Consider the following 26,312-nt stretch of genomic DNA (forward strand, 5'->3'; position numbering starts at 1 on the left):
TTGCTTCCAGTCTTCTAAAATCTGGAAATGTCTCAGTTTGCCTGTTCCTGAGCCGAATCCCATTCTGTTTCTGCTAAACATTGAAACTTGAACAGTGCGGCGCTCCCTCGGCACTGACCCTCTGACAGTGCGGCGCTCCCTCGGCACTGACCCTCTGACAGTGCGGCACTCCCTCAGCACTGACCCTCTGACAGTGCGGCGCTCCCTCAGCACTGACCCTCTGACAGTGCGGCGCTCCCTCAGCACTGACCCTCTGACAGTGCGGCGCTCCCTCAGCACTGACCCTCTGACAGTGCAGCACTCCCTCAGCACTGACCCTCTGACAGTGCGGCACTCCCTCAGCACTGACCCTCTGACAGTGCGGCACTCCCTCAGCACTGACCCTCTGACAGTGCGGCACTCCCTCAGCACTGACCCTCTGACAGTGCGGCACTCCCTCAGCACTGACCCTCTGACAGTGCGGCACTCCCTCAGCACTGACCCTCTGACAGTGTGGCACTCCCTCAGCACTGACCCTCTGACAGTGTGGCACTCCCTCAGTACTGACCCTCTGACAGTGCTGCACTCCCTCAGCACTGACCCTCTGACGGCTCCCCCAGTCTTGGCCCTGGATGTTTTGTAAGGTCTGCCTTTGCCGCTGTCGGAAGGTGCTCTTTCACAGAGTAGATGGGCCGACTGCCCTCGTTCTGCGGTGTGGGCAGTATATGGACTGACTTTCTGGACCATTTCAGAGGTGCAGTCAAGAGTCAGCTGTGGAGCAACACAGTGGGTAGTGCTGCCCCCTCACAGCGCCAGAGAGCTGGGTTCGATTCCCGGCTCGAGTCACTGTCTGGGTGGAGTCTGCACCTTCTCCCCGTGTCTGCGTGGGTTTCCTCAGGGTGCCCCGGTTTCCTCCCACAGTCCAAACGATGTGTGCGTTAGATGGATTGGCCATGCTAAATTGTCCCTTAGTGTCCAAAGATGTGTAGGTTAGGGTGGATTGGCCATGCTAAATTGTCCCTTAGTGTCCAAAAATGTGTAGGTTAGGGGGATTGGCCATGCTAAATTGTCCCTTCGTGTCCAAAAATGTGTAGGTTAGGGGGATTGGCCATGCTAAATTGTCCCTTCGTGTCCAAAGATGTGCAGGTTTGGTGGATTGGCCATGCGAAATTGTCCTTTAGTGTCCAAAAATGTGCAGGTTAGGTGGATTGGCCATGCTAAATTGTCCCTTAGTGTCCAAAGATGTGTAGGTTAGGGTGGATTGGCCATGCTAAATTGTCCCTTCGTGTCCAAAGATGTGCAGGTTTGGTGGATTGGCCATGCTAAATTGTCCCTTAGTGTCCAAAGATGTGTAGGTTAGGGTGGATTGGCCATGCTAAATTGTCCTTTAGTGTCCAAAAATGTGCAGGTTAGGTGGATTGGCCATGCTAAATTGCCCCTTAGTGTCCAAAGATGTGTAGGTTAGGGTGGATTGGCCATGCTAAATTGTCCCTTAGTGTCCAAAGATGTGTAGGTTAGGGTGGATTGGCCATGCTAAATTGCCCCTTAGTGTCCAAAGATGTGTAGGTTAGGGTGGATTGGCCATGCTAAATTGTCCCTTAGTGTCCAAAGATGTGTAGGTTAGGGTGGATTGGCCATGCTAAATTGCCCCTTAGTGTCCAAAGATGTGTAGGTTAGGGTGGATTGGCCATGCTAAATTGTCCCTTAGTGTCCAAAAATGTGTAGGTTAGGGGGATTGGCCATGCTAAATTGTCCCTTCGTGTCCAAAAATGTGTAGGTTAGGGGGATTGGCCATGCTAAATTGTCCCTTAGTGTCCAAAGATGTGTAGGTTAGGGTGGATTGGCCATGCTAAATTGTCCCTTAGTGTCCAAAGATGTGTAGGTTAGGGTGGATTGGCCGTGCTAAATTGTCCCTTAGTGTCCAAAAATGTGTAGGTTAGGGTGGATTGGCCATGCTAAATTGTCCCTTAGTGTCCAAAGATGTGTAGGTTAGGGTGGATTGGCCATGCTAAATTGTCCCTTAGTGTCCAAAGATGTGCAGGTTAGGGTGGATTGGCCATTCTAAATTGTCCCTTAGTGTCCAAAGATGTGTAGGTTAGGGTGGATTGGCCGTGATAAATTGCCCCTTAATACCAGGAGACAGGAAGGGTAAACGGGGATTTTGGCCTGGGTGGGATTGTGCAGGTTAGGGGGATAGGCCATGTTAAATTTATCCATGCGTCAGGGGGATTAGCAGGGTAAATGTGAAGGGTTAAGGGAATGGGGTCTGGATGGGATTGTAGTCATTGCAAACACAATGGGCCGAGTGGCCTCCTTCTGCACTGTGGGGATTCTCTGATCCATTGGTGTGGGTCTGGAGTCACATGTAGGCCAGACCCAGGTAAGGATGGCAGATTTCCTGCTGACCCGTTTGTGGGGGTTCGCCTACAATTGATGATTAATTTTTGGTAACGGCTGTTCCTCACACACCGACATCCGTAATCGTATTCCCGGGTTGGGATATAAACACATGGGCCCCTCAGCACTGGACAGGGCCAAAGGAGAAACAATTACATGCTTATTTGTCACAGTATCTTTTGATTCTCCAGGCTTTGTTTCCTGGCTGCGTTCATAGCTCACCCTCTTCCTCCCCTCTCCCACAGCCCCTCTCCCTGTCCCCCCTCACCCCCTCCCTCCCCCACTTTACCTCCTCCCACCCCCAACCCACCCTCTCTCCCACCCCCCACTACCCCTGCCCCGAGGCAGCGGGAAGTGTAGACAGAGTCAATGGATGGGAGGCTGGTTTGTGTGATGGGATTGGGGGCTACGTTCACCACCCCTTTTGTAGTTCCTTGCGGTCTTGGGCAGAGCAGGATCCCAGACCGAGCTGTGATACAACCAGAAAGAATGCTTTCTATGGGGCATCTGTAAAAGTTGGTGAGAGTCCGTAGCGGACATGCCAAATTTCCTTAGTCTTCTGAGAAAGTAGAGGCGTTGGTGGGACTTTCTTAACTATAGTGTCAGCGTGGGGGGGGACCAGGACAGGTTGTTGGTGATCTGGACACCTAAAAACATGAAGCTCTCGATCCTTTCTACTCCATCCCCGTTGATGTAGACAGGGACATGTTCCCCTTTACACTTCCTGAAGTCGATGAGAATCTCCTTGGTTTTGTTGACATTGAGGGAGAGATTATTGTTGCTGCCCCAGTTCACCAGATTCTCGATCTCATTCCTGTTCTCTGTCTCATCATTGTTTGAGATCCGACCCACTACGGTGGGGTCATCAGCAAACCTGGAGATGTGGATGGGAGGGAATTTGTTGACACAGAGAGCTGGCATTAGGACCCAGGAGAGCCCAGCTTGTATCCTACCTACCTGCCTCACTTGTCCTCCGTCCCTCCACTCCTCTCGTCACTCACACTCTCCGACCTGCACACAGCGGGCTGCCCACCCCCTCGCTCCCTCTACCACCGGCTTCCCCCCTTCTCCCCCAGCTCCCTCGCTCTGCGGTCCAACCATCAGCCAAGATGCTGGATGAACCGGCAGCGCAAGAAGCACTATTATCCAGCAGAACCCCCGAGTGAGTATAGAGTTACATCCACACCCAGAGAGAGGGGGAGAGGGAGAGAGGGAGAGAGAGCCGGGGGAGGAGAGAGAGAGAGAGAGAGGGAGAGAGAGGGGGAGAGAGGGACAGAGAGAGAGAGGGGGAGAGGGAGGGAGAGGGAGAGGGAGGGGGAGACAGAGAGAGGGAGAGGGGGGAGACAGAGGGAGACAGAGGGAGAGAGAGACAGATGGAATATGGGAGAGAGAGAGAGACAGGGAGAGAGGGGGGAGAGAGAGAGAGAGACAGAGGGAGAGGGGGGGAGACAGAGGGAGAGAGAGAGAGAGACAGAGGGAGAGAGAGAGAGACAGAGGGAGAGAGGGGGGAGAGAGAGAGACGGAGAGAGAGAGAGACAGAGGGAGGGGGGGGAGACAGAGGGAGAGAGAAAGAAAGACAGAGGGAGAGAGAGAGAGACAGAGGGAGAGAGGGGGGAGAGAGAGAGACGGAGAGAGAGAGAGAGACAGAGGGAGGGGGGGGAGACAGAGGGAGAGAGAAAGAAAGACAGAGGGAGAGAGAGAGAGACAGAGGGAGAGAGGGGGGAGAGAGATGGAGAGAGAGAGAGACAGAGGGAGAGAGGGGGGAAGAGAGACGGAGAGAGAGGGAGACAGAGAGAGAACGGGCTGAGGGGATGTGCTGGAACAGTGACCCCCTGACGGTGCTGCGTTGTGTCTGTGCAGAGACCCCGAGGCGCCTGATGTGCGGCGGAGGAGTGGCCTGGGAGCTGCTGTTCCGAGGACTGGAGATGGAGATCAAAGGACGTGGGATTCTGTGCAACGTTTCCGGAACGGTCCAACCCGGGGAACTGCTGGCAGTGATGGGTCCCAGCGGTAACCGGAGGGGAGGGAGGGGGGGGGGAGGGGAGGGAACCGGACCCGGGGGGGGGGCGCGAGGGGGAGAGGGAGGAGGGAACCGGACCTGGGGGGGCGCGAGGGGGGAGGGAGAGATGGCGGAGGGAGAGGGAGAGGGGGAGGAGGGAACCGGACCCGGGGGGGGGGGAGCGAGGGGGAGAGGGAGAGATGGTGGAGGGAGAGGGAGAGGGGGAGGAGGGAACCGGACCTGGGGAGGGGGGCGAGGGGGAGAGGGGGAGAGGGCGGAGGGAGAGGGGGAGGGGAGGGAGAGGGGAGGGAGAGGGGGCAGAGGGAACCGGATCCGGGGGTGAGGGGAGGAACTGGACCCGGGGTAGACCCGAAGTGGGGGGGAACTGGACCTGTGCTGGGGGGGGGGGGGGGGGGGTGGTGGCAGAACTGGACCTGGGGGGGGGGAGAGGGGGGGATTACTGGACCTGGGGGGGCGGGGTGTGGGGGAGAGGGGGGTGAAACTGGACCTGGTGGAGGGAGAGGGGGGAACTAGACCCAGGGGGAGGGAGGTGGGGGGGGGGGGGTGGGGGAACTGGACCCAGCGGGGGAGGGGGTTAACTGGACCCAGCGGGGGAGGGGGTTAACTGGACCCGGGGGGGGAGGGGGACTGGGGGGGATCTGTACTCTGGATTGGAGGTGGGGAAACTATAGGAAGGGGTGCGGAGGGGAGAAAATATTCTCAATGACTCGACTCCCAGTCTCCCCTGGAATCCAGAACCCCAAAGTGAACGAGTCCCTGAGGGAAGATATCCATCCTCGACCCTTCCATCAATTCCCCTGGCAGCTTGGGGAGGAGGCAGAGTCTGTCCGCACCCTCTGACTCTCCATCTGACTCCCCTCTCCCTGAGGGGGGTCCCCAGATCAGACCCGAGAGACAAGTCGAAGCTCAGGACAGCGACGGGCGATGGGGCGGGAGGGCCAATCCCAGCGGCACAGGGTGGCACAGCGGGTTAGCACTGCTGTCTCACAGGGACCCGGGTTCCATTCCCGGTGGCACAGCGGGTTAGCACTGCTGTCTCACAGGGACCCGGGTTCCATTCCCCGCAGCACAGCGGGTTAGCACTGCTGTCTCACAGGGACCCGGGTTCCATTCCCCGCAGCACAGCGGGTTAGCGCTGCTGTCTCACAGGGACCCGGGTTCCATTCCCCGCAGCACAGCGGGTTAGCGCTGCTGTCTCACAGGGACCCGGGTTCCATTCCCCACAGCACAGCGGGTTAGCACTGCTGTCTCACAGGGACCCGGGTTCCATTCCTCACGGCACAGCGGGTTAGCACTGCTGTCTCACAGGGACCCGGGTTCCATTCCTCACGGCACAGCGGGTTAGCGCTGCTGTCTCACAGGGACCCGGGTTCCATTCCCCACAGCACAGCGGGTTAGCGCTGCTGTCTCACAGGGACCCGGGTTCCATTCCCCACAGCACAGCGGGTTAGCACTGCTGTCTCACAGGGACCCGGGTTCCATTCCCCACAGCACAGCGGGTTAGCACTGCTGTCTCACAGGGACCCGGGATCCATTCCCCACAGCACAGCGGGTTAGCACTGCTGTCTCACAGGGACCCGGGTTCCATTCCCCGCAGCACAGCGGGTTAGCACTGCTGTCTCACAGGGACCCGGGTTCCATTCCCCACAGCACAGCGGGTTAGCGCTGCTGTCTCACAGGGACCCGGGTTCCATTCCCCACAGCACAGCGGGTTAGCACTGCTGTCTCACAGGGACCCGGGTTCCATTCCCCGCAGCACAGCGGGTTAGCACTGCTGTCTCACAGGGACCCGGGTTCCATTCCCCGCAGCACAGCGGGTTAGCACTGCTGTCTCACAGGGACCCGGGTTCCATTCCCCGCAGCACAGCGGGTTAGCACTGCTGTCTCACAGGGACCCGGGTTCCATTCCCCACAGCACAGCGGGTTAGCGCTGCTGTCTCACAGGGACCCGGGTTCCATTCCCCACAGCACAGCGGGTTAGCGCTGCTGTCTCACAGGGACCCGGGTTCCATTCCCCACAGCACAGCGGGTTAGCGCTGCTGTCTCACAGGGACCCGGGTTCCATTCCCCGCGGCACAGCGGGTTAGCGCTGCTGTCTCACAGGGACCCGGGTTCCATTCCCCGCAGCACAGCGGGTTAGCGCTGCTGTCTCACAGGGACCCGGGTTCCATTCCCCGCGGCACAGCGGGTTAGCACTGCTGTCTCACAGGGACCCGGGTTCCATTCCCCGAGGCACAGCGGGTTAGCACTGCTGTCTCACAGGGACCCGGGTTCCATTCCCCGCAGCACAGCGGGTTAGCGCTGCTGTCTCACAGGGACCCGGGTTCCATTCCCCGCAGCACAGCGGGTTAGCGCTGCTGTCTCACAGGGACCCGGGTTCCATTCCCCGCAGCACAGCGGGTTAGCACTGCTGTCTCACAGGGACCCGGGTTCCATTCCCCACAGCACAGCGGGTTAGCGCTGCTGTCTCACAGGGACCCGGGTTCCATTCCCCACAGCACAGCGGGTTAGCACTGCTGTCTCACAGGGACCCGGGTTCCATTCCCCACAGCACAGCGGGTTAGCACTGCTGTCTCACAGGGACCCGGGTTCCATTCCCCACAGCACAGCGGGTTAGCGCTGCTGTCTCACAGGGACCCAGGTTCCATTCCCCACAGCACAGCGGGTTAGCACTGCTGTCTCACAGGGACCCGGGTTCCATTCCCCACAGCACAGCGGGTTAGCACTGCTGTCTCACAGGGACCCGGGCTCCATTCCCCACAGCACAGCGGGTTAGCGCTGCTGTCTCACAGGGACCCGGGTTCCATTCCCCACAGCACAGCGGGTTAGCGCTGCTGTCTCACAGGGACCCGGGTTCCATTCCCCGCAGCACAGCGGGTTAGCACTGCTGTCTCACAGGGACCCGGGTTCCATTCCCCACAGCACAGCGGGTTAGCACTGCTGTCTCACAGGGACCCGGGTTCCATTCCCCACAGCACAGCGGGTTAGCGCTGCTGTCTCACAGGGACCCGGGTTCCATTCCCCACAGCACAGCGGGTTAGCACTGCTGCCTCACAGCGCCAGGGATCCAGGTTCGATTCCCAGCTCAGCGCACAGTGGGTTAGCACTGCTGCCTCACAACGCCAGGGATTTAGGTTCGATTCCCGGCTTGGGTCACTGTCTGTGTGGAGTTGGCACGCTCTCCCCTGTCTGCGTGGGTTTCCTCCGGGTGCTCCAGTTTCCTCCCACAGTCCAAAGATGTGCAGGTTAGGGGGATTGGCCATGCTAAATTGCCCCTTAGTGTCCAAAGATGTGCAGGTTAGGGGGATTGGCCGTGCTAAATTGTCCCTTAGTGTCCAAAGATGTGTAGGTTAGGTGGATTGGCCATGCTAAATTGTCCCTTAGTGTCCAAAGATGTGCAGGTTAGGGGGATTGGCCATGCTAAATTGTCCCTTAGTGTCCAAAGATGTGCAGGTTAGGGGGGATTGGCCATGCTAAATTGTCCCTTAGTGTCCAAAGATGTGTAGGTTAGGGTGGATTGGCCATGCTAAATTGTCCCTTAGTGTCCAAAGATGTGCAGGTTAGGGTGGATTGGCCATGCTAAATTGCCCCTTAGTGTCCAAAGATGTGCAGGTTAGGGTGGATTGGCCATGCTAAATTGCCCCTTAGTGTCCAAAGATGTGCGGGTTAGGGTGGATTGGCCATGCTAAATTGTCCCTTAGTGTCCAAAGATGTGCAGGTTAGGTGGATTGGCCATGCTAAATTGCCCCTTAGTGTCCAAAGATGTGTAGGTTAGGGGGATTGGCCATGCTAAATTGTCCCTTAGTGTCCAAAGATATGTAGGTTAGGGGGATTGGCCATGCTAAATTGCCCCTTAGTGTCCAAAGATGTGTAGGTTAGGGGGATTGGCCATGCTAAATTGCCCCTTAGTGTCCAAAGATGTGTAGGTTAGGGGGATTGGCCATGCTAAATTGTCCCTTAGTGTCCAAAGATGTGTAGGTTAGGGGGATTGGCCATGCTAAATTGCCCCTTAGTGTCCAAAGATATGTAGGTTAGGGGGATTGGCCATGCTAAATTGCCCCTTAGTGTCCAAAGATGTGTAGGTTAGGGGGATTGGCCATGCTAAATTGCCCCTTAGTGTCCAAAGATGTGTAGGTTAGGGTGGATTGGCCATGCTAAATTGTCCCTTAGTGTCCAAAGATGTGTAGGTTAGGGTGGATTGGCCATGCTAAATTGTCCCTTAGTGTCCAAAGATGTGCAGGTTAGGGTGGATTGGCCATGCTAAATTGTCCCTTAGTGTCGAAAGGACGAAACAGAGGGGAGGGAATGGGATGATTTGTGGGGTGGGGGCAGGTACAGTGAGAAGAGGGGGTGGGGGTTGGCGCGAGTCCCAGAAGCGAGGCCTGGGTTTTTCCAGTTTGGTTCATGTGGGCTTCACTGGGGATGACAGAGACAGAGGGCTGGGCCGAGGGGTGGGGGTGGGGGGTGGTGGGGCGGTGGGGTGGGGGTGGGGGGGGGTGTGCGGGAGGGCTAGCGGTTGGGGAGAGAGAGGGGCATGGACCGCTAACCCTTGCTGGGTCATTGTTTGTTATCTGCAGGCTCGGGAAAGACCACATTGCTGAGTGCTCTCTCCGGGAGACAGCAAGTTCAGTCCGGAGTCATCAAGATGAATGGAATGACGCTGAACAAACAGCTCCGCCGTAAGATCTGCTACGTCATGCAACAAGACATCTTCTTCTCCAACCTGACGCTCAAGGACACACTGATGGTGAGTTGCTGCTGGGTGCGAAATAGGCCCAACTCAGCACTGCAGGCCGCAAGTGAGGCCTGGACTTTGCCTGCTCGCTTCGTGTGGGCCTCAGTGTCTGTCTGGTTGTGGGTGAAATCAGGCCAATTAACTAGGCCGCAAGTGAAGCCTGGACCTTTCCTGCTCAGTTGGTTTGGGGTTCAGTACCACATGCACATTGTGAGGTCAGGTAAACACAGCCCTAAGCCTTAAACACCTGGCCTGCCTGTGGGCTGTCTCCCCAGTTGCCTGTGAGTCACGGGGCAGGGGAAGGGGCTAGCTCGGTAGTAGGCCTCAAACACAGCCTGATATTTTCCTGCTGTGCGATGCTGGACAAACTCCTGATTCTCCTTGTTGCCCTTCTCAATCCCTGCAGTACCAGGCCCACCTGAAGTTACCCAGCACGATGAGATTACAGGAAAAGGAGAAGATTGTGACAGACATTGTGGAGGAGTTGGACATTAAGAAATGCTACAACACCAGTGAGTGCACGATGGCTGTGCCAATCGATGAAAACTGCGGATAGCTGGGTCTCCGAGGGCAGTCACCCAGGCTCCGGCCCTCACAGTGGGCCCCACAGCGCGAGACAACAAATTCAATTCACAACAGCCCATCCAAACATTGCAGAGCAGAGATAGCACTCAGAGAGGGCCATCAGGGCAGCTGTCCGAGAGGTTCGAGAAGGAGAAGAGTGACCCTGAGGAGGGGGGAGAGGGGGGAGACGGAGAGGGAGAGAAAGACGGAGAGGGAGAGAAAGACGGAGGGGGGGGAGATGGAGAGGGAGAGAAAGACGGAGATGGGGGAGACGGAGATGGGGGAGACGGAGAGGGAGAGAAAGACGGAGAGGTTTATGGAGAGAATTCCAGAATTTAGGGCCCACTCCCCAGGCAACTGTAGGCCGGTCACTATTGACAGAGCGATTAAAATCGGGAGATGCTCAAGAGGCCGGAATTGGAGAAAGGCCGAGATCCCGGAGATGTGGAGGAAGCCCCTGAGATAGGGAGGGGGTGTAGGGGCTGGAGGAGGTTACAGAGATAGGGAGGGGGTGTAGGGGGCTGGAGGAGGTTATAGAGATAGGGAGGGGGTGTAGGGACTGGAGGGGGTTACAGAGATAGGGAGGGGGGTGTAGGGGGCTGGAGGAGGTTACAGAGATAGGGAGGGGGTGTAGGGGCTGGAGGAGGTTACAGAGATAGGGAGGGGTGTAGGGGACTGGAGGAGGTTACAGAGATAGGAAGGGGGTGTAGGGGCTGGAGGAGGTTACAGAGATAGGGAGGGGGCTGGAGGAGGTTACAGGGATAGGGAGGGGTGTAGGGGCTGGAGGAGGTTACAGAGATAGGGAGGGGGTGTAGGGGCTGGAGGAGGTTACAGAGATAGGGAGGGGGTGTAGGGGCTGGAGGAGGTTACAGAGATCGGGAGGGGTGTCGGGGCTGGAGGAGGTTAGAGATGGGGGGGGTGTAGGGGCTGGATTATTAATCCAGTATCGTGACCCCTACACTACCGTACCCTGGGTTATTAATCCAGTAACGTGACCCCTACACCACCGTACCCTGGATTATTAATCCAGTAATGTGACCCCTACACTACCGTACCCTGGATTATTAATCCAGTAACGTGACCCCTACACTACCGTACCCTGGATTATTAATCCAGTAACGTGATCCCTACACTACCGTACCCTGGATTATTAATCCAGTAACGTGATCCCCTACACTACCGTACCCTGGATTATTAATCCAGTAACGTGACCCCTACACTACCGTACCCTGGATTATTAATCCAGTAACGTATCCCCTACACTACCGTACCCTGGATTATTAATCCAGTATCGTGACCCCTACACTACCGTACCCTGGATTATTAATCCAGTAACGTGACCCCTACACTACCGTACCCTGGATTATTAATCCGGTAACGTGACCCCTACACTACCGTACCCTGGATTATTAATCCGGTAACGTGACCCCTACACTACCGTACCCTGGATTATTAATCCGGTAACGTGACCCCTACACTACCGTACCCTGGATTATTAATCCGGTAACGTGACCCCTACACTACCGTACCCTGGATTATTAATCCAGTAACGTGACCCCGACACTACCGTACCCTGGATTATTAATCCAGTAACGTGACCCCTACACTACCGTACCCTGGATTATTAATCCAGTAACGTGACCCCTACACTACAGTACCCTGGATTATTAATCCAGTAACGTGACCCCTACACTACCGTACCCTGGATTATTAATCCAGTAACGTGACCCCTACACTACCGTACCCTGGATTATTAATCCAGTAACGTGACCCCTACACTACCGTACCCTGGATTATTAATCCGGTAACGTGACCCCTACACTACCGTACCCTGGATTATTAATCCGGTAACGTGACCCCTACACTACCGTACCCTGGATTATTAATCCGGTAACGTGACCCCTACACTACCGTACCCTGGATTATTAATCCGGTAACGTGACCCCTACACTACCGTACCCCGGATTATTAATCCGGTAACGTGACCCCTACACTACCGTACCCCGGATCATTAATCCAGTAACGTGACCCCTACACTACCGTACCCCGGATTATTAATCCAGAAACGTGACCCCTACACTAGCGTACCCCGGATTATTAATCCAGTAACGTGACCCCTACACTACCGTACCCCGGATTATTAATCCGGTAACGTGACCCCTACACTACCGTACCTTGGATTATTAATCCAGTAACGTGATCCCTACACTACCGTACCCCGGATTATTAATCCAGTAACGTATCCCCTACACTACCGTACCCTGGATTATTAATCCAGTAACGTATCCCCTACACTACCGTACCCTGGATTATTAATTTAGTAACATGACCCCTACACTACCGTACCCTGGATTATTAATCCAGTAACGTGACCCCTACACTACCGTACCCCGGATTATTAATCCGGTAACGTGACCCCTACACTACCGTACCCTGGATTATTAATCCAGTAACGTGACCCCTACACTACCGTACCCTGGATTATTAATCCGGTAACGTGATCCCTACACTACCGTACCCTGGATTATTAATCCGGTAACGTGACCCCTACACTACCGTACCCTGGATTATTAATCCAGTAACGTGACCCCGACACTACCGTACCCTGGATTATTAATCCAGTAACGTGACCCCTACACTACCGTACCCTGGATTATTAATCCGGTAACGTGACCCCTACACTACCGTACCCTGGATTATTAATCCAGTAACGTGACCCCGACACTACCGTACCCTGGATTATTAATCCAGTAACGTGACCCCTACACTACCGTACCCTGGATTATTAATCCAGTAACGTGACCCCTACACTACCGTACCCTGGATTATTAATCCAGTAACGTGATCCCTACACTACCGTACCCTGGATTATTAATCCAGTAACGTGACCCCTACACTACCGTACCCTGGATTATTAATCCGGTAACGTGACCCCTACACTACCGTACCCTGGATTATTAATCCGGTAACGTGACCCCTACACTACCGTACCCTGGATTATTAATCCGGTAACGTGACCCCTACACTACCGTACCCTGGATTATTAATCCAGTAACGTGACCCCTACACTACCGTACCCCGGATTATTAATCCAGTAACGTGACCCCTACACTACCGTACCCCGGATTATTAATCCAGTAACGTGACCCCTACACTACCGTACCCCGGATTATTAATCCAGTAACGTGACCCCTACACTACCGTACCCCGGATTATTAATCCAGTAACGTGACCCCTACACTACCGTACCCCGGATTATTAATCCAGTAACGTGACCCCTACAGTACCGTACCCCGGATTATTAATCCAGTAACGTGACCCCTACACTACCGTACCCTGGATTATTAATCCAGTAACGTGACCCCTACACTACCGTACCCTGGATTATTAATCCAGTAACGTGATCCCTACACTACCGTACCCTGGATTATTAATCCAGTAACGTGACCCCTACACTACCGTACCCTGGATAATTAATCCAGTAACACAGACCCCTGCACTACCGTACCCTGGATTATTAATCCAGTAACGTATCCCCTACACTACCGTACCCTGGATTATTAATTTAGTAACATGACCCCTACACTACCGTACCCTGGATTATAAATCCAGTAACGTGACCCCTACACTACCGTACCCCGGATTATTAATCCAGTAACGTAACCCCTACACTACCGTACATTGGATTATTAATCCAGTAACATAACCCCTACACTACCGTACCCTGGATTATTAATTTAGTAACATGACCCCTACACTACCGTACCCTGGATTATTAATCCAGTAACGTGATCCCTACACTACCGTACCCTGGATTATTAATCCAGTAACGTGACCCCTACACTACCGTACCCTGGATTATTAATCCAGTAACACAGACCCCTGCACTACCGTACCCTGGATTATTAATCCAGTAACATGACCCCTACACTACCGTACCCCGGATTATTAATCCGGTAACGTGACCCGTACACTACCGTACCCTGGATTATTAATCCAGTAACGTGACCCCTACACTACCGTACCCTGGATTATTAATCCGGTAACGTGACCCCTACACTACCGTACCCTGGATTATTAATCCAGTAACACAGACCCCTACACTACCGTACCCTGGATTATTAATCCAGTAACATGACCCCTACACTACCGTACCCTGGATTATTAATCCAGTAACGTATCCCCTACACTACCGTACCCTGGATTATTAATTCAGTAACGTGACCCCTACACTACCGTACCCTGGATTATTAATCCAGTAACGTGACCCCTACACTACCGTACCCTGGATTATTAATCCAGTAACGTGACCCCTACACTGCCGTACCCCGGATTATTAATCCAGTAACGTGACCCCTACACTACCGTACCCCGGATTATTAATCCAGTGACGTGACCCCTACACTACCGTACCCCGGATTATTAATCCAGTAACGTGACCCCTACACTACCGTACCCCGGATTATTAATCCAGTGACGTATCCCCTACACTACCGTACCCTGGATTATTAATCCAGTAACGTGATCCCTACACTACCGTACCCTGGATTATTAATCCAGTAACGTGACACCTACACTACCGTACCCTGGATTATTAATCCAGTAACGTGACCCCGACACTACCGTACCCTGGATTATTAATCCAGTAACGTGACACCTACACTACCGTACCCTGGATTATTAATCCAGTAACGTGACCCCTACACTACCGTACCCTGGATTATTAATCCAGTAACGTGACCCCTACACTACCGTACCCTGGATTATTAATCCAGTGACGTATCCCCTACACTACCGTACCCTGGATTATTAATCCAGTAACGTGACCCCTACACTACCGTACCCTGGATTATTAATCCAGTAACGTGACCCCTACACTACCGTACCCCGGATTATTAATCCAGTGACGTGACCCCTACACTACCGTACCCTGGATTATTAATCCAGTAACGTTACCCCTACACTACCGTACCCCGGATTATTAATCCAGTAACGTGACCCCTACACTACCGTACCCTGGATTATTAATCCAGTAACGTATCCCCTACACTACTGTACCCTGGATTATTAATCCAGTAACGTGACCCCTACACTACCGTACCCTGGATTATTAATCCAGTAACGTGACCCCTACACTACCGTACCCGGATTATTAATCCAGTAACGTATCCCCTACACTACCGTACCCCGGATTATTAATCCAGTAACGTATCCCCTACACTACCGTACCCTGGATTATTAATCCAATAACGTATCCCCTACACTACCGTACCCTGGATTATTAATCCAGTAACGTATCCCCTACACTACCGTACCCTGGATTATTAATCCAGTAACGTGACCCTACACTACCGTACCCTGGATTATTAATCCAGTAACGTGACCCATACACTACCGTACCCTGGATTATTAATCCAGTAACGTGACCCCTACACTACCGTACCCTGGATTATTAATCCAGTAATGTGACCCCTACACTACCGTACCCTGGATTATTAATCCAGTAACGTGACCCCTACACTACCGTACCCTGGATTATTAATCCAGTAACGTGACCCCTACACTACCGTACCCCGGATTATTAATCCAGTAACGTGACCCCTACACTACCGTACCTGGATTATTAATCCAGTAACGTGACCCATACACTACCGTACCCTGGATTTTAATCCAGTAACGTGACCCCGACACTACCGTACCCTGGATTATTAATCCAGTAACGTAACCCCTACACTACCGTACCCTGGATTATTAATCCGGTAACGTGACCCCTACACTACCGTACCCTGGATTATTAATCCGGTAATGTGACCCCTACACTACCGTACCCTGGATTATTAATCCAGTAACGTGACCCCTACACTACCGTACCCTGGATTATTAATCCAGTAACGTGACCCCTACACTACCGTACCCTGGATTATTAATCCAGTAACGTGACCCCTACACTACCGTACCCTGGATTATTAATCCGGTAACATAACCCCTACACTACCGTACCCTGGATTATTAATCCAGTAACGTGACCCCTACACTACCGTACCCTGGATTATTAATCCAGTAACGTGACCCCTACACTACCGTACCCTGGATTATTAATCCGGTAACATAACCCCTACACTACCGTACCCTGGGTTATTAATCCGGTAACGTGACCCCTACACTACCGTACCCTGGATTATTAATCCAGTAACGTGACCCCTACACTACCGTACCCTGGATTATTAATCCAGTAACGTGACCCCTACACTACCGTACCCTGGATTATTAATCCGGTAACATAACCCCTACACTACCGTACCCTGGATTATTAATCCGGTAACGTGATCCCTACACTACCGTACCCTGGATTATTAATCCAGTAACGTGACCCCTACACTACCGTACCCTGGATTATTAATCCAGTAACGTGACCCCTACACTACCGTACCCTGGATTATTAATCCGGTAACATAACCCCTACACTACCGTACCCTGGGTTATTAATCCGGTAACGTGACCCCTACACTACCGTACCCTGGATTATTAATCCAGTAACGTGACCCCTACACTACCATACCCTGGATTATTAATCCAGTAACGTGACCCCTACACTACCCTGGATTATTAATCCAGTAACGTGACCCCTACACTACCGTACCCTGGATTATTAATCCAGTAACGTAACCCCTACACTACCGTACCCTGGATTATTAATCCAGTAACGTGACCCCGACACTACCGTACCCTGGATTATTAATCCAGTAACGTGACCCCTACACTACCGTACCCTGGATTATTAATCCGGTAACGTGACCCCTACACTACCGTACCCTGGATTATTAATCCGGTAACGTGACCCCTACACTACCGTACCCTGGATTATTAATCCGGTAACGTGACCCCTACACTACCGTACCCTGGATTATTAATCCGGTAATGTGACCCCTACACTACCGTACCCCGGATTATTAATCCGGTAACGTGACCCCTACACTACCGTACCCCGGATTATTAATCCAGTAACGTGACCCCTACACTACCGTACCCCGGATTATTAATCCAGTAACGTGACCCCTACACTAGCGTACCCCGGATTATTAATCCAGTAACGTGACCCCTACACTACCGTACCCTGGATTATTAATCCAGTAACGTGACCGCTACACTACCGTACCCCGGATTATTAATCCTGTAACGTGACCCCTACACTACCGTACCCCGGATTATTAATCCGGTAACGTGACCCCTACACTACCGTACCCCTGGATTATTAATCCAGTAACGTGATCCCTACACTACCGTACCCGGATTTTAATCCAGTAACGTATCCCCTACACTACCGTACCCTGGATTATTAATCCAGTAACGTATCCCCTACACTACCGTACCCTGGATTATTAATTAGTAACATGACCCCTACACTACCGTACCCTGGATTATTAATCCAGTAACGTGACCCCTACACTACCGTACCCCGGATTATTAATCCGGTAACGTGACCCCTACACTACCGTACCCTGGATTATTAATCCAGTAACGTGACCCCTACACTACCGTACCCTGGATTATTAATCCGGTAACGTGATCCCTACACTACCGTACCCGGATTAATTAATCCGGTAACGTGACCCCTACACTACCGTACCCCGGATTATTAATCCAGTAACGTGACCCCTACACTACCGTACCCTGGATTATTAATCCAGTAACGTGACCCCGACACTACCGTACCCTGGATTATTAATCCAGTAACGTGACCCCTACACTACCGTACCCTGGATTATTAATCCGGTAACGTGACCCCTACACTACCGTACCCTGGATTATTAATCCAGTAACGTGTCCCCGACACTACCGTACTCTGGATTATTAATCCAGTAACGTGACCCCTACACTACCGTACCCTGGATTATTAATCCAGTAACGTGACCCCTACACTACCGTACCCTGGATTATTAATCCAGTAACGTGATCCCTACACTACCGTACCCTGGATTATTAATCCAGTAACGTGACCCCTACACTACCGTACCCTGGATTATTAATCCGGTAACGTGACCCCTACACTACCGTACCCTGGATTATTAATCCGGTAACGTGACCCCTACACTACCGTACCCTGGATTATTAATCCGGTAACGTGACCCCTACACTACCGTACCCTGGATTATTAATCCAGTAACGTGACCCCTACACTACCGTACCCCGGATTATTAATCCAGTAACGTGACCCCTACACTACCGTACCCCGGATTATTAATCCAGTAACGTGACCCCTACACTACCGTACCCCGGATTATTAATCCAGTAACGTGACCCCTACAGTACCGTACCCCGGATTATTAATCCAGTAACGTGACCCCTACACTACCGTACCCTGGATTATTAATCCAGTAACGTGACCCCTACACTACCGTACCCTGGATTATTAATCCAGTAACGTGATCCCTACACTACCGTACCCTGGATTATTAATCCAGTAATGTGACCCCTACACTACCGTACCCTGGATTATTAATCCAGTAACGTGACCCCTACACTACCGTACCCTGGATTATTAATCCAGTAACGTGACCCCTACACTACCGTACCCTGGATTATTAATCCAGTAACGTGACCCCTACACTACCGTACCCTGGATTATTAATCCAGTAACACAGACCCCTGCACTACCGTACCCTGGATTATTAATCCAGTAACGTATCCCCTACACTACCGTACCCTGGATTATTAATTTAGTAACATGACCCCTACACTACCGTACCCTGGATTATAAATCCAGTAACGTGACCCCTACACTACCGTACCCCGGATTATTAATCCAGTAACGTAACCCCTACACTACCGTACATTGGATTATTAATCCAGTAACATAACCCCTACACTACCGTACCCTGGATTATTAATTTAGTAACATGACCCCTACACTACCGTACCCTGGATTATTAATCCAGTAACGTGATCCCTACACTACCGTACCCTGGATTATTAATCCGGTAACGTGACCCCTACACTACCGTACCCTGGATTATTAATCCAGTAACATGACCCCTACACTACCGTACCCCGGATTATTAATCCGGTAACGTGACCCGTACACTACCGTACCCTGGATTATTAATCCAGTAACGTATCCCCTACACTACCGTACCCTGGATTATTAATCCAGTAACGTGACCCCTACACTACCGTACCCTGGATTATTAATCCAGTAACGTGACCCCTCCACTACCGTACCCCGGATTATTAATCCAGTAACGTGACCCCTACACTACCGTACCCTGGATTATTAATCCAGTAACGTGACCCCTACACTACCGTACCCCGGATTATTAATCCAGTAACGTGACCCCTACACTACCGTACCCCGGATTATTAATCCAGTGACGTATCCCCTACACTACCGTACCCTGGATTATTAATCCAGTAACGTGATCCCTACACTACCGTACCCTGGATTATTAATCCAGTAACGTGACACCTACACTACCGTACCCTGGATTATTAATCCAGTAACATAACCCCTACACTACCGTACCCTGGATTATTAATCCAGTAACGTGACACCTACACTACCGTACCCTGGATTATTAATCCAGTAACGTGACCCCTACACTACCGTACCCTGGATTATTAATCCAGTAACGTGACCCCTACACTACCGTACCCTGGATTATTAATCCAGTGACGTATCCCCTACACTACCGTACCCTGGATTATTAATCCAGTAACGTGACCCCTACACTACCGTACCCTGGATTATTAATCCAGTAACGTGACCCCTACACTACCGTACCCCGGATTATTAATCCAGTGACGTAACCCCTACACTACCGTACCCCGGATTATTAATCTAGTGACGTTACCCCTACACTACCGTACCCCGGATTATTAATCCAGTAACGTGACCCCTACACTACCGTACCCTGGATTATTAATCCAGTAACGTATCCCCTACACTACCGTACCCTGGATTATTAATCCAGTAACGTATCCCCTACACTACCGTACCCTGGATTATTAATCCAGTAACGTGACCCCTACACTACCGTACCCCGGATTATTAATCCAGTAACGTATCCCCTACACTACCGTACCCCGGATTATTAATCCAGTAACGTATCCCCTACACTACCGTACCCTGGATTATTAATCCAATAACGTATCCCCTACACTACCGTACCCTGGATTATTAATCCAGTAACGTATCCCCTACACTACCGTACCCTGGATTATTAATCCAGTAACGTGACCCTACACTACCGTACCCTGGATTATTAATCCAGTAACGTGACCCATACACTACCGTACCCTGGATTATTAATCCAGTAACGTGACCCCTACACTACCGTACCCTGGATTATTAATCCAGTAACGTGACCCCTACACTACCGTACCCTGGATTATTAATCCAGTAACGTGACCCCTACACTACCGTACCCTGGATTATTAATCCAGTAACGTGACCCCTACACTATCGTACCCCGGATTATTAATCCAGTAACGTGACCCCTACACTACCGTACCCTGGATTATTAATCCAGTAACGTGACCCATACACTACCGTACCCTGGATTTTAATGCAGTAACGTGACCCCGACACTACCGTACCCTGGATTATTAATCCAGTAACGTAACCCCTACACTACCGTACCCTGGATTATTAATCCGGTAACGTGACCCCTACACTACCGTACCCTGGATTATTAATCCGGTAATGTGACCCCTACACTACCGTACCCTGGATTATTAATTCAGTAACGTGACCCCTACACTACCGTACCCTGGATTATTAATCCAGTAACGTGACCCCTACACTACCGTACCCTGGATTATTAATCCAGTAACGTGACCCCTACACTACCGTACCCTGGATTATTAATCCGGTAACATAACCCCTACACTACCGTACCCTGGATTATTAATCCAGTAACGTGACCCCTACACTACCGTACCCTGGATTATTAATCCAGTAACGTGACCCCTACACTACCGTACCCTGGATTATTAATCCGGTAACATAACCCCTACACTACCGTACCCTGGGTTATTAATCCGGTAACGTGACCCCTACAGTACCGTACCCTGGATTATTAATCCAGTAACGTGACCCCTACACTACCGTACCCTGGATTATTAATCCAGTAACGTGACCCCTACACTACCGTACCCTGGATTATTAATCCGGTAACATAACCCCTACACTACCGTACCCTGGATTATTAATCCGGTAACGTGATCCCTACACTACCGTACCCTGGATTATTAATCCAGTAACGTGACCCCTACAGTACCGTACCCTGGATTATTAATCCAGTAACGTGACCCCTACACTACCGTACCCTGGATTATTAATCCGGTAACATAACCCCTACACTACCGTACCCTGGGTTATTAATCCGGTAACGTGACCCCTACACTACCGTACCCTGGATTATTAATCCAGTAACGTGACCCCTACACTACCGTACCCTGGATTATTAATCCAGTAACGTGACCCCTACACTACCCTGGATTATTAATCCAGTAACGTGACCCCTACACTACCGTACCCTGGATTATTAATCCAGTAACGTAACCCCTACACTACCGTACCCTGGATTATTAATCCAGTAACGTGACCCCGACACTACCGTACCCTGGATTATTAATCCAGTAACGTGACCCCTACACTACTGTACCCTGGATTATTAATCCAGTAACGTGACCCCTACACTACCGTACCCTGGATTATTAATCCAGTAATGTGACCCCTACACTACCGTACCCTGGATTATTAATCCAGTAATGTGACCCCTACACTACCGTACCCTGGATTATTAATCCAGTAACGTGACCCCTACACTACCGTACCCTGGATTATTAATCCAGTAACGTGACCCCTACACTACCGTACCCTGGATTATTAATCCAGTAACGTGACCCCTACACTACCGTACCCTGAATTATTAATCCAGTAACGTGACCCCTACACTACCGTACCCTGGATTATTAATCCGTTAACGTAACCCCTACACTACCGGACCCTGGATTATTAATCCAGTAACATGACCCCTACTTACCGTACCCTGGATTATTAATCCAGTAACGTGACCCCTACACTACCGTACCCTGGATTATTAATCCAGTAACGTGACCCCTACACTACCGTACCCCGGATTATTAATCCAGTAACGTGACCCCTACACTACCGTACCCTTGATTATTAATCCGGTAACGTGACCCCTACACTACCGTACCCTGGATTATTAATCCGGTAACGTGACCCCTACACTACCGTACCCTGGATTATTAATCCAGTAATGTGACCCCTACACTACCGTACCCTGGATTATTAATCCAGTGACGTGACCCCTGCACTACCGTACCCCGGATTATTAATCCAGTAACGTAACCCCTACACTACCGTACCCTGGATAATTAATCCGGTAACGTGACCCCTACACTACCGTACCCTGGATTATTAATCCAGTAACGTGACCCCTACACTACCGTACCCTGGATTATTAATCCAGTAACGTGACCCCTACACTACCGTACCCTGGATTATTAATCCAGTAACGTGGCCCTTACACTAATGTACCCTGGATTATTAATCCGGTAACATGACCCCTACACTACAGTACCCTGGATTATTAATCCAGTAACGTGACCCCTACACTACCGTACCCCGGATTATTAATCCGGTAAAGTGACCCGTACACTACCGTACCCTGGATTATTAATCCAGTAACGTGACCCCTACACTACCGTACCCTGGATTATTAATCCAGTAACGTAACCCCTACACTACCGTACCCCGGATTATTAATCCAGTAACGTAACCCCTACACTACCGTACCCTGGATTATTAATCCAGTAACGTGACCCTTACACTAATGTACCCTGGATTATTAATCCAGTAACGTGACCCCTACACTACCGTACCCTGGATTATTAATCCAGTAACGTGACCCTTACACTAATGTACCCTGGATTATTAATCCAGTAACGTAACCCCTACACTACCGTACCCTGGATTATTAATCCAGTAACGTGACCCTTACACTAATGTACCCTGGATTATTAATCCAGTAACGTGACCCCTACACTACCGTACCCTGGATTATTAATCCAGTAACGTGACCCCTATACTACCGTACCCCGGACTATTTATCTAGTAACGTGACCCCTACACTACCGTACCCTGGATTATTAATCCAGTAACGTGACCCCTACACTACCGTACCCTGGATTATTAATCCAGTAACGTATCCCCTACACTACCGTACCCTGGATTATTAATCCAATAACGTATCCCCTACACTACCGTACCCTGGATTATTAATCCAGTAACGTATCCCCTACACTACAGTACCCCGGATTATTAATCCAGTAACGTGACCCCTACACTACCGTACCCTGGATTATTAATCCAGTAACGTGACCCCTACACTACCGTACCCCGGATTATTAATCCAGTAACGTGATCCCTACACTACCGTACCCTGGATTATTAATCCAGTAACGTGATCCCTACACTACCGTACCCCGGATTATTAATCCAGTAACGTGATCCCCTACACTACCGTACCCTGGATTATTAATCCAGTAACGTGATCCCTACACTACCGTACCCTGGATTATTAATCCAGTAACGTGACCCCTACACTACCGTACCCCGGATTATTAATCCAGTAACGTGACCCCTACACTACCGTACCCCGGATTATTAATCCGGTAACATAACCCCTACACTACCGTACCCTGGATTATTAATCCAGTAACGTGACCCCTACACTACCGTACCCCGGATTATTAATCCAGTAACGTGACCCCTACACTACCGTACCCCGGATTATTAATCCAGTAACGTGATCCCTACACTACCGTACCCTGGATTATTAATCCAGTAACGTGACACCTACACTACCGTACCCTGGATTATTAATCCAGTGACGTATCCCCTACACTAACGTACCCTGGATTATTAATCCAGTAACGTGACCCCTACACTACCGTACCCTGGATTATTAATCCAGTAACGTGACCCCTACACTACCGTACCCCGGATTATTAATCCAGTGACGTGACCCCTACACTACCGTACCCCGGATTATTAATCCAGTGACGTTACCCCTACACTACCGTACCCCGGATTATTAATCCAGTAACGTGACCCCTACACTACCGTACCCTGGATTATTAATCCAGTAACGTATCCCCTACACTACCGTACCCTGGATTATTAATCCAGTAACGTATCCCCTACACTACCGTACCCTGGATTATTAATCCAGTAATGTGACCCCTACACTACCGTACCCTGGATTATTAATCCAGTGACGTTACCCCTACACTACCGTACCCCGGATTATTAATCCAGTAACGTGACCCCTACACTACCGTACCCTGGATTATTAATCCAGTAACGTATCCCCTACACTACCGTACCCTGGATTATTAATCCAGTAACGTGACCCCTACACTACCGTACCCCGGATTATTAATCCAGTAACGTATCCCCTACACTACCGTACCCCGGATTATTAATCCAGTAACGTATCCCCTACACTACCGTACCCTGGATTATTAATCCAATAACGTATCCCCTACACTACCGTACCCTGGATTATTAATCCAGTAACGTATCCCCTACACTACCGTACCCTGGATTATTAATCCAGTAACGTGACCCTACACTACCGTACCCTGGATTATTAATCCAGTAACGTGACCCATACACTACCGTACCCTGGATTATTAATCCAGTAACGTGACCCCTACACTACCGTACCCTGGATTATTAATCCAGTAACGTGACCCCTACACTACCGTACCCTGGATTATTAATCCAGTAACGTGACCCCTACACTACCGTACCCTGGATTATTAATCCAGTAACGTGACCCCTACACTACCGTACCCCGGATTATTAATCCAGTAACGTGACCCCTACACTACCGTACCCTGGATTATTAATCCAGTAACGTGACCCATACACTACCGTACCCTGGATTTTAATCCAGTAACGTGACCCCGACACTACCGTACCCTGGATTATTAATCCAGTAACGTAACCCCTACACTACCGTACCCTGGATTATTAATCCGGTAACGTGACCCCTACACTACCGTACCCTGGATTATTAATCCGGTAATGTGACCCCTACACTACCGTACCCTGGATTATTAATCCAGTAACGTGACCCCTACACTACCGTACCCTGGATTATTAATCCAGTAACGTGACCCCTACACTACCGTACCCTGGATTATTAATCCAGTAACGTGACCCCTACACTACCGTACCCTGGATTATTAATCCGGTAACATAACCTCTACACTACCGTACCCTGGATTATTAATCCAGTAACGTGACCCCTACACTACCGTACCCTGGATTATTAATCCAGTAACGTGACCCCTACACTACCGTACCCTGGATTATTAATCCGGTAACATAACCCCTACACTACCGTACCCTGGGTTATTAATCCGGTAACGTGACCCCTACACTACCGTACCCTGGATTATTAATCCAGTAACGTGACCCCTACACTACCGTACCCTGGATTATTAATCCAGTAACGTGACCCCTACACTACCGTACCCTGGATTATTTATCCGGTAACATAACCCCTACACTACCGTACCCTGGATTATTAATCCGGTAACGTGATCCCTACACTACTGTACCCTGGATTATTAATCCAGTAACGTGACCCCTACACTACCGTACCCTGGATTATTAATCCAGTAACGTGACCCCTACACTACCGTACCCTGGATTATTAATCCGGTAACATAACCCCTACACTACCGTACCCTGGGTTATTAATCCGGTAACGTGACCCCTACACTACCGTACCCTGGATTATTAATCCAGTAACGTGATCCCTACACTACCGTACCCTGGATTATTAATCCAGTAACGTGATCCCTACACTACCGTACCCCGGATTATTAATCCAGTAACGTGATCCCCTACACTACCGTACCCTGGATTATTAATCCAGTAACGTGATCCCTACACTACCGTACCCTGGATTATTAATCCAGTAACGTGATCCCTACACTACCGTACCCCGGATTATTAATCCAGTAACGTGATCCCTACACTACCGTACCCTGGATTATTAATCCAGTAACGTGATCCCTACACTACCGTACCCTGGATTATTAATCCAGTAACGTGATCCCTACACTACCGTACCCCGGATTATTAATCCAGTAACGTGACCCCTACACTACCGTACCCCGGATTATTAATCCAGTAACGTGACCCCTACACTACCGTACCCCGGATTTTTAATCCAGTAACGTGATCCCTACACTACCGTACCCCGGATTATTAATCCAGTAACGTGACCCCTACACTACCGTACCCCGGATTATTAATCCAGTAACGTGACCCCTACACTACCGTACCCTGGATTATTAATCCAGTAACGTGATCCCTACGCTACCGTACCCTGGATTATTAATCCAGTAACGTGACCCCTACACTACCGTACCCTGGATTATTAATCCGGTAACGTGATCCCTACACTACCGTACCCCGGATTATTAATCCGGTAACGTGACCCCTACACTACCGTACCCTGGATTATTAATCCAGTAACGTGATCCCTACACTACCGTACCCTGGATTAT

The 26,312-nt window shown here is 50.9% G+C and overlaps 1 protein-coding gene across 1 annotated transcript in view; it reads left to right on the forward strand.

Moving 5' to 3' along the window:
• The first annotated feature begins 2,734 nt into the window (after positions 1-2,734).
• The window catches only part of LOC145338678 (uncharacterized), a 62,081-nt gene continuing 38,503 nt past the window's right edge, over positions 2,735-26,312 (forward strand). The window contains 5 exon segments of the mRNA XM_080183066.1: positions 2,735-3,538; positions 4,237-4,276; positions 4,278-4,386; positions 8,974-9,143; positions 9,538-9,643. Coding sequence (XP_080039192.1) covers positions 3,486-3,538; positions 4,237-4,276; positions 4,278-4,386; positions 8,974-9,143; positions 9,538-9,643 — 478 coding nt within the window. The 5' untranslated portion in view covers positions 2,735-3,485.

The sequence above is a fragment of the Carcharhinus amblyrhynchos genome, unplaced genomic scaffold, assembly GCF_965287045.1.
Source record: "Carcharhinus amblyrhynchos unplaced genomic scaffold, sCarAmb.v2.hapA chromosome_139, whole genome shotgun sequence".
Lineage (NCBI taxonomy): Eukaryota > Metazoa > Chordata > Chondrichthyes > Carcharhiniformes > Carcharhinidae > Carcharhinus > Carcharhinus amblyrhynchos.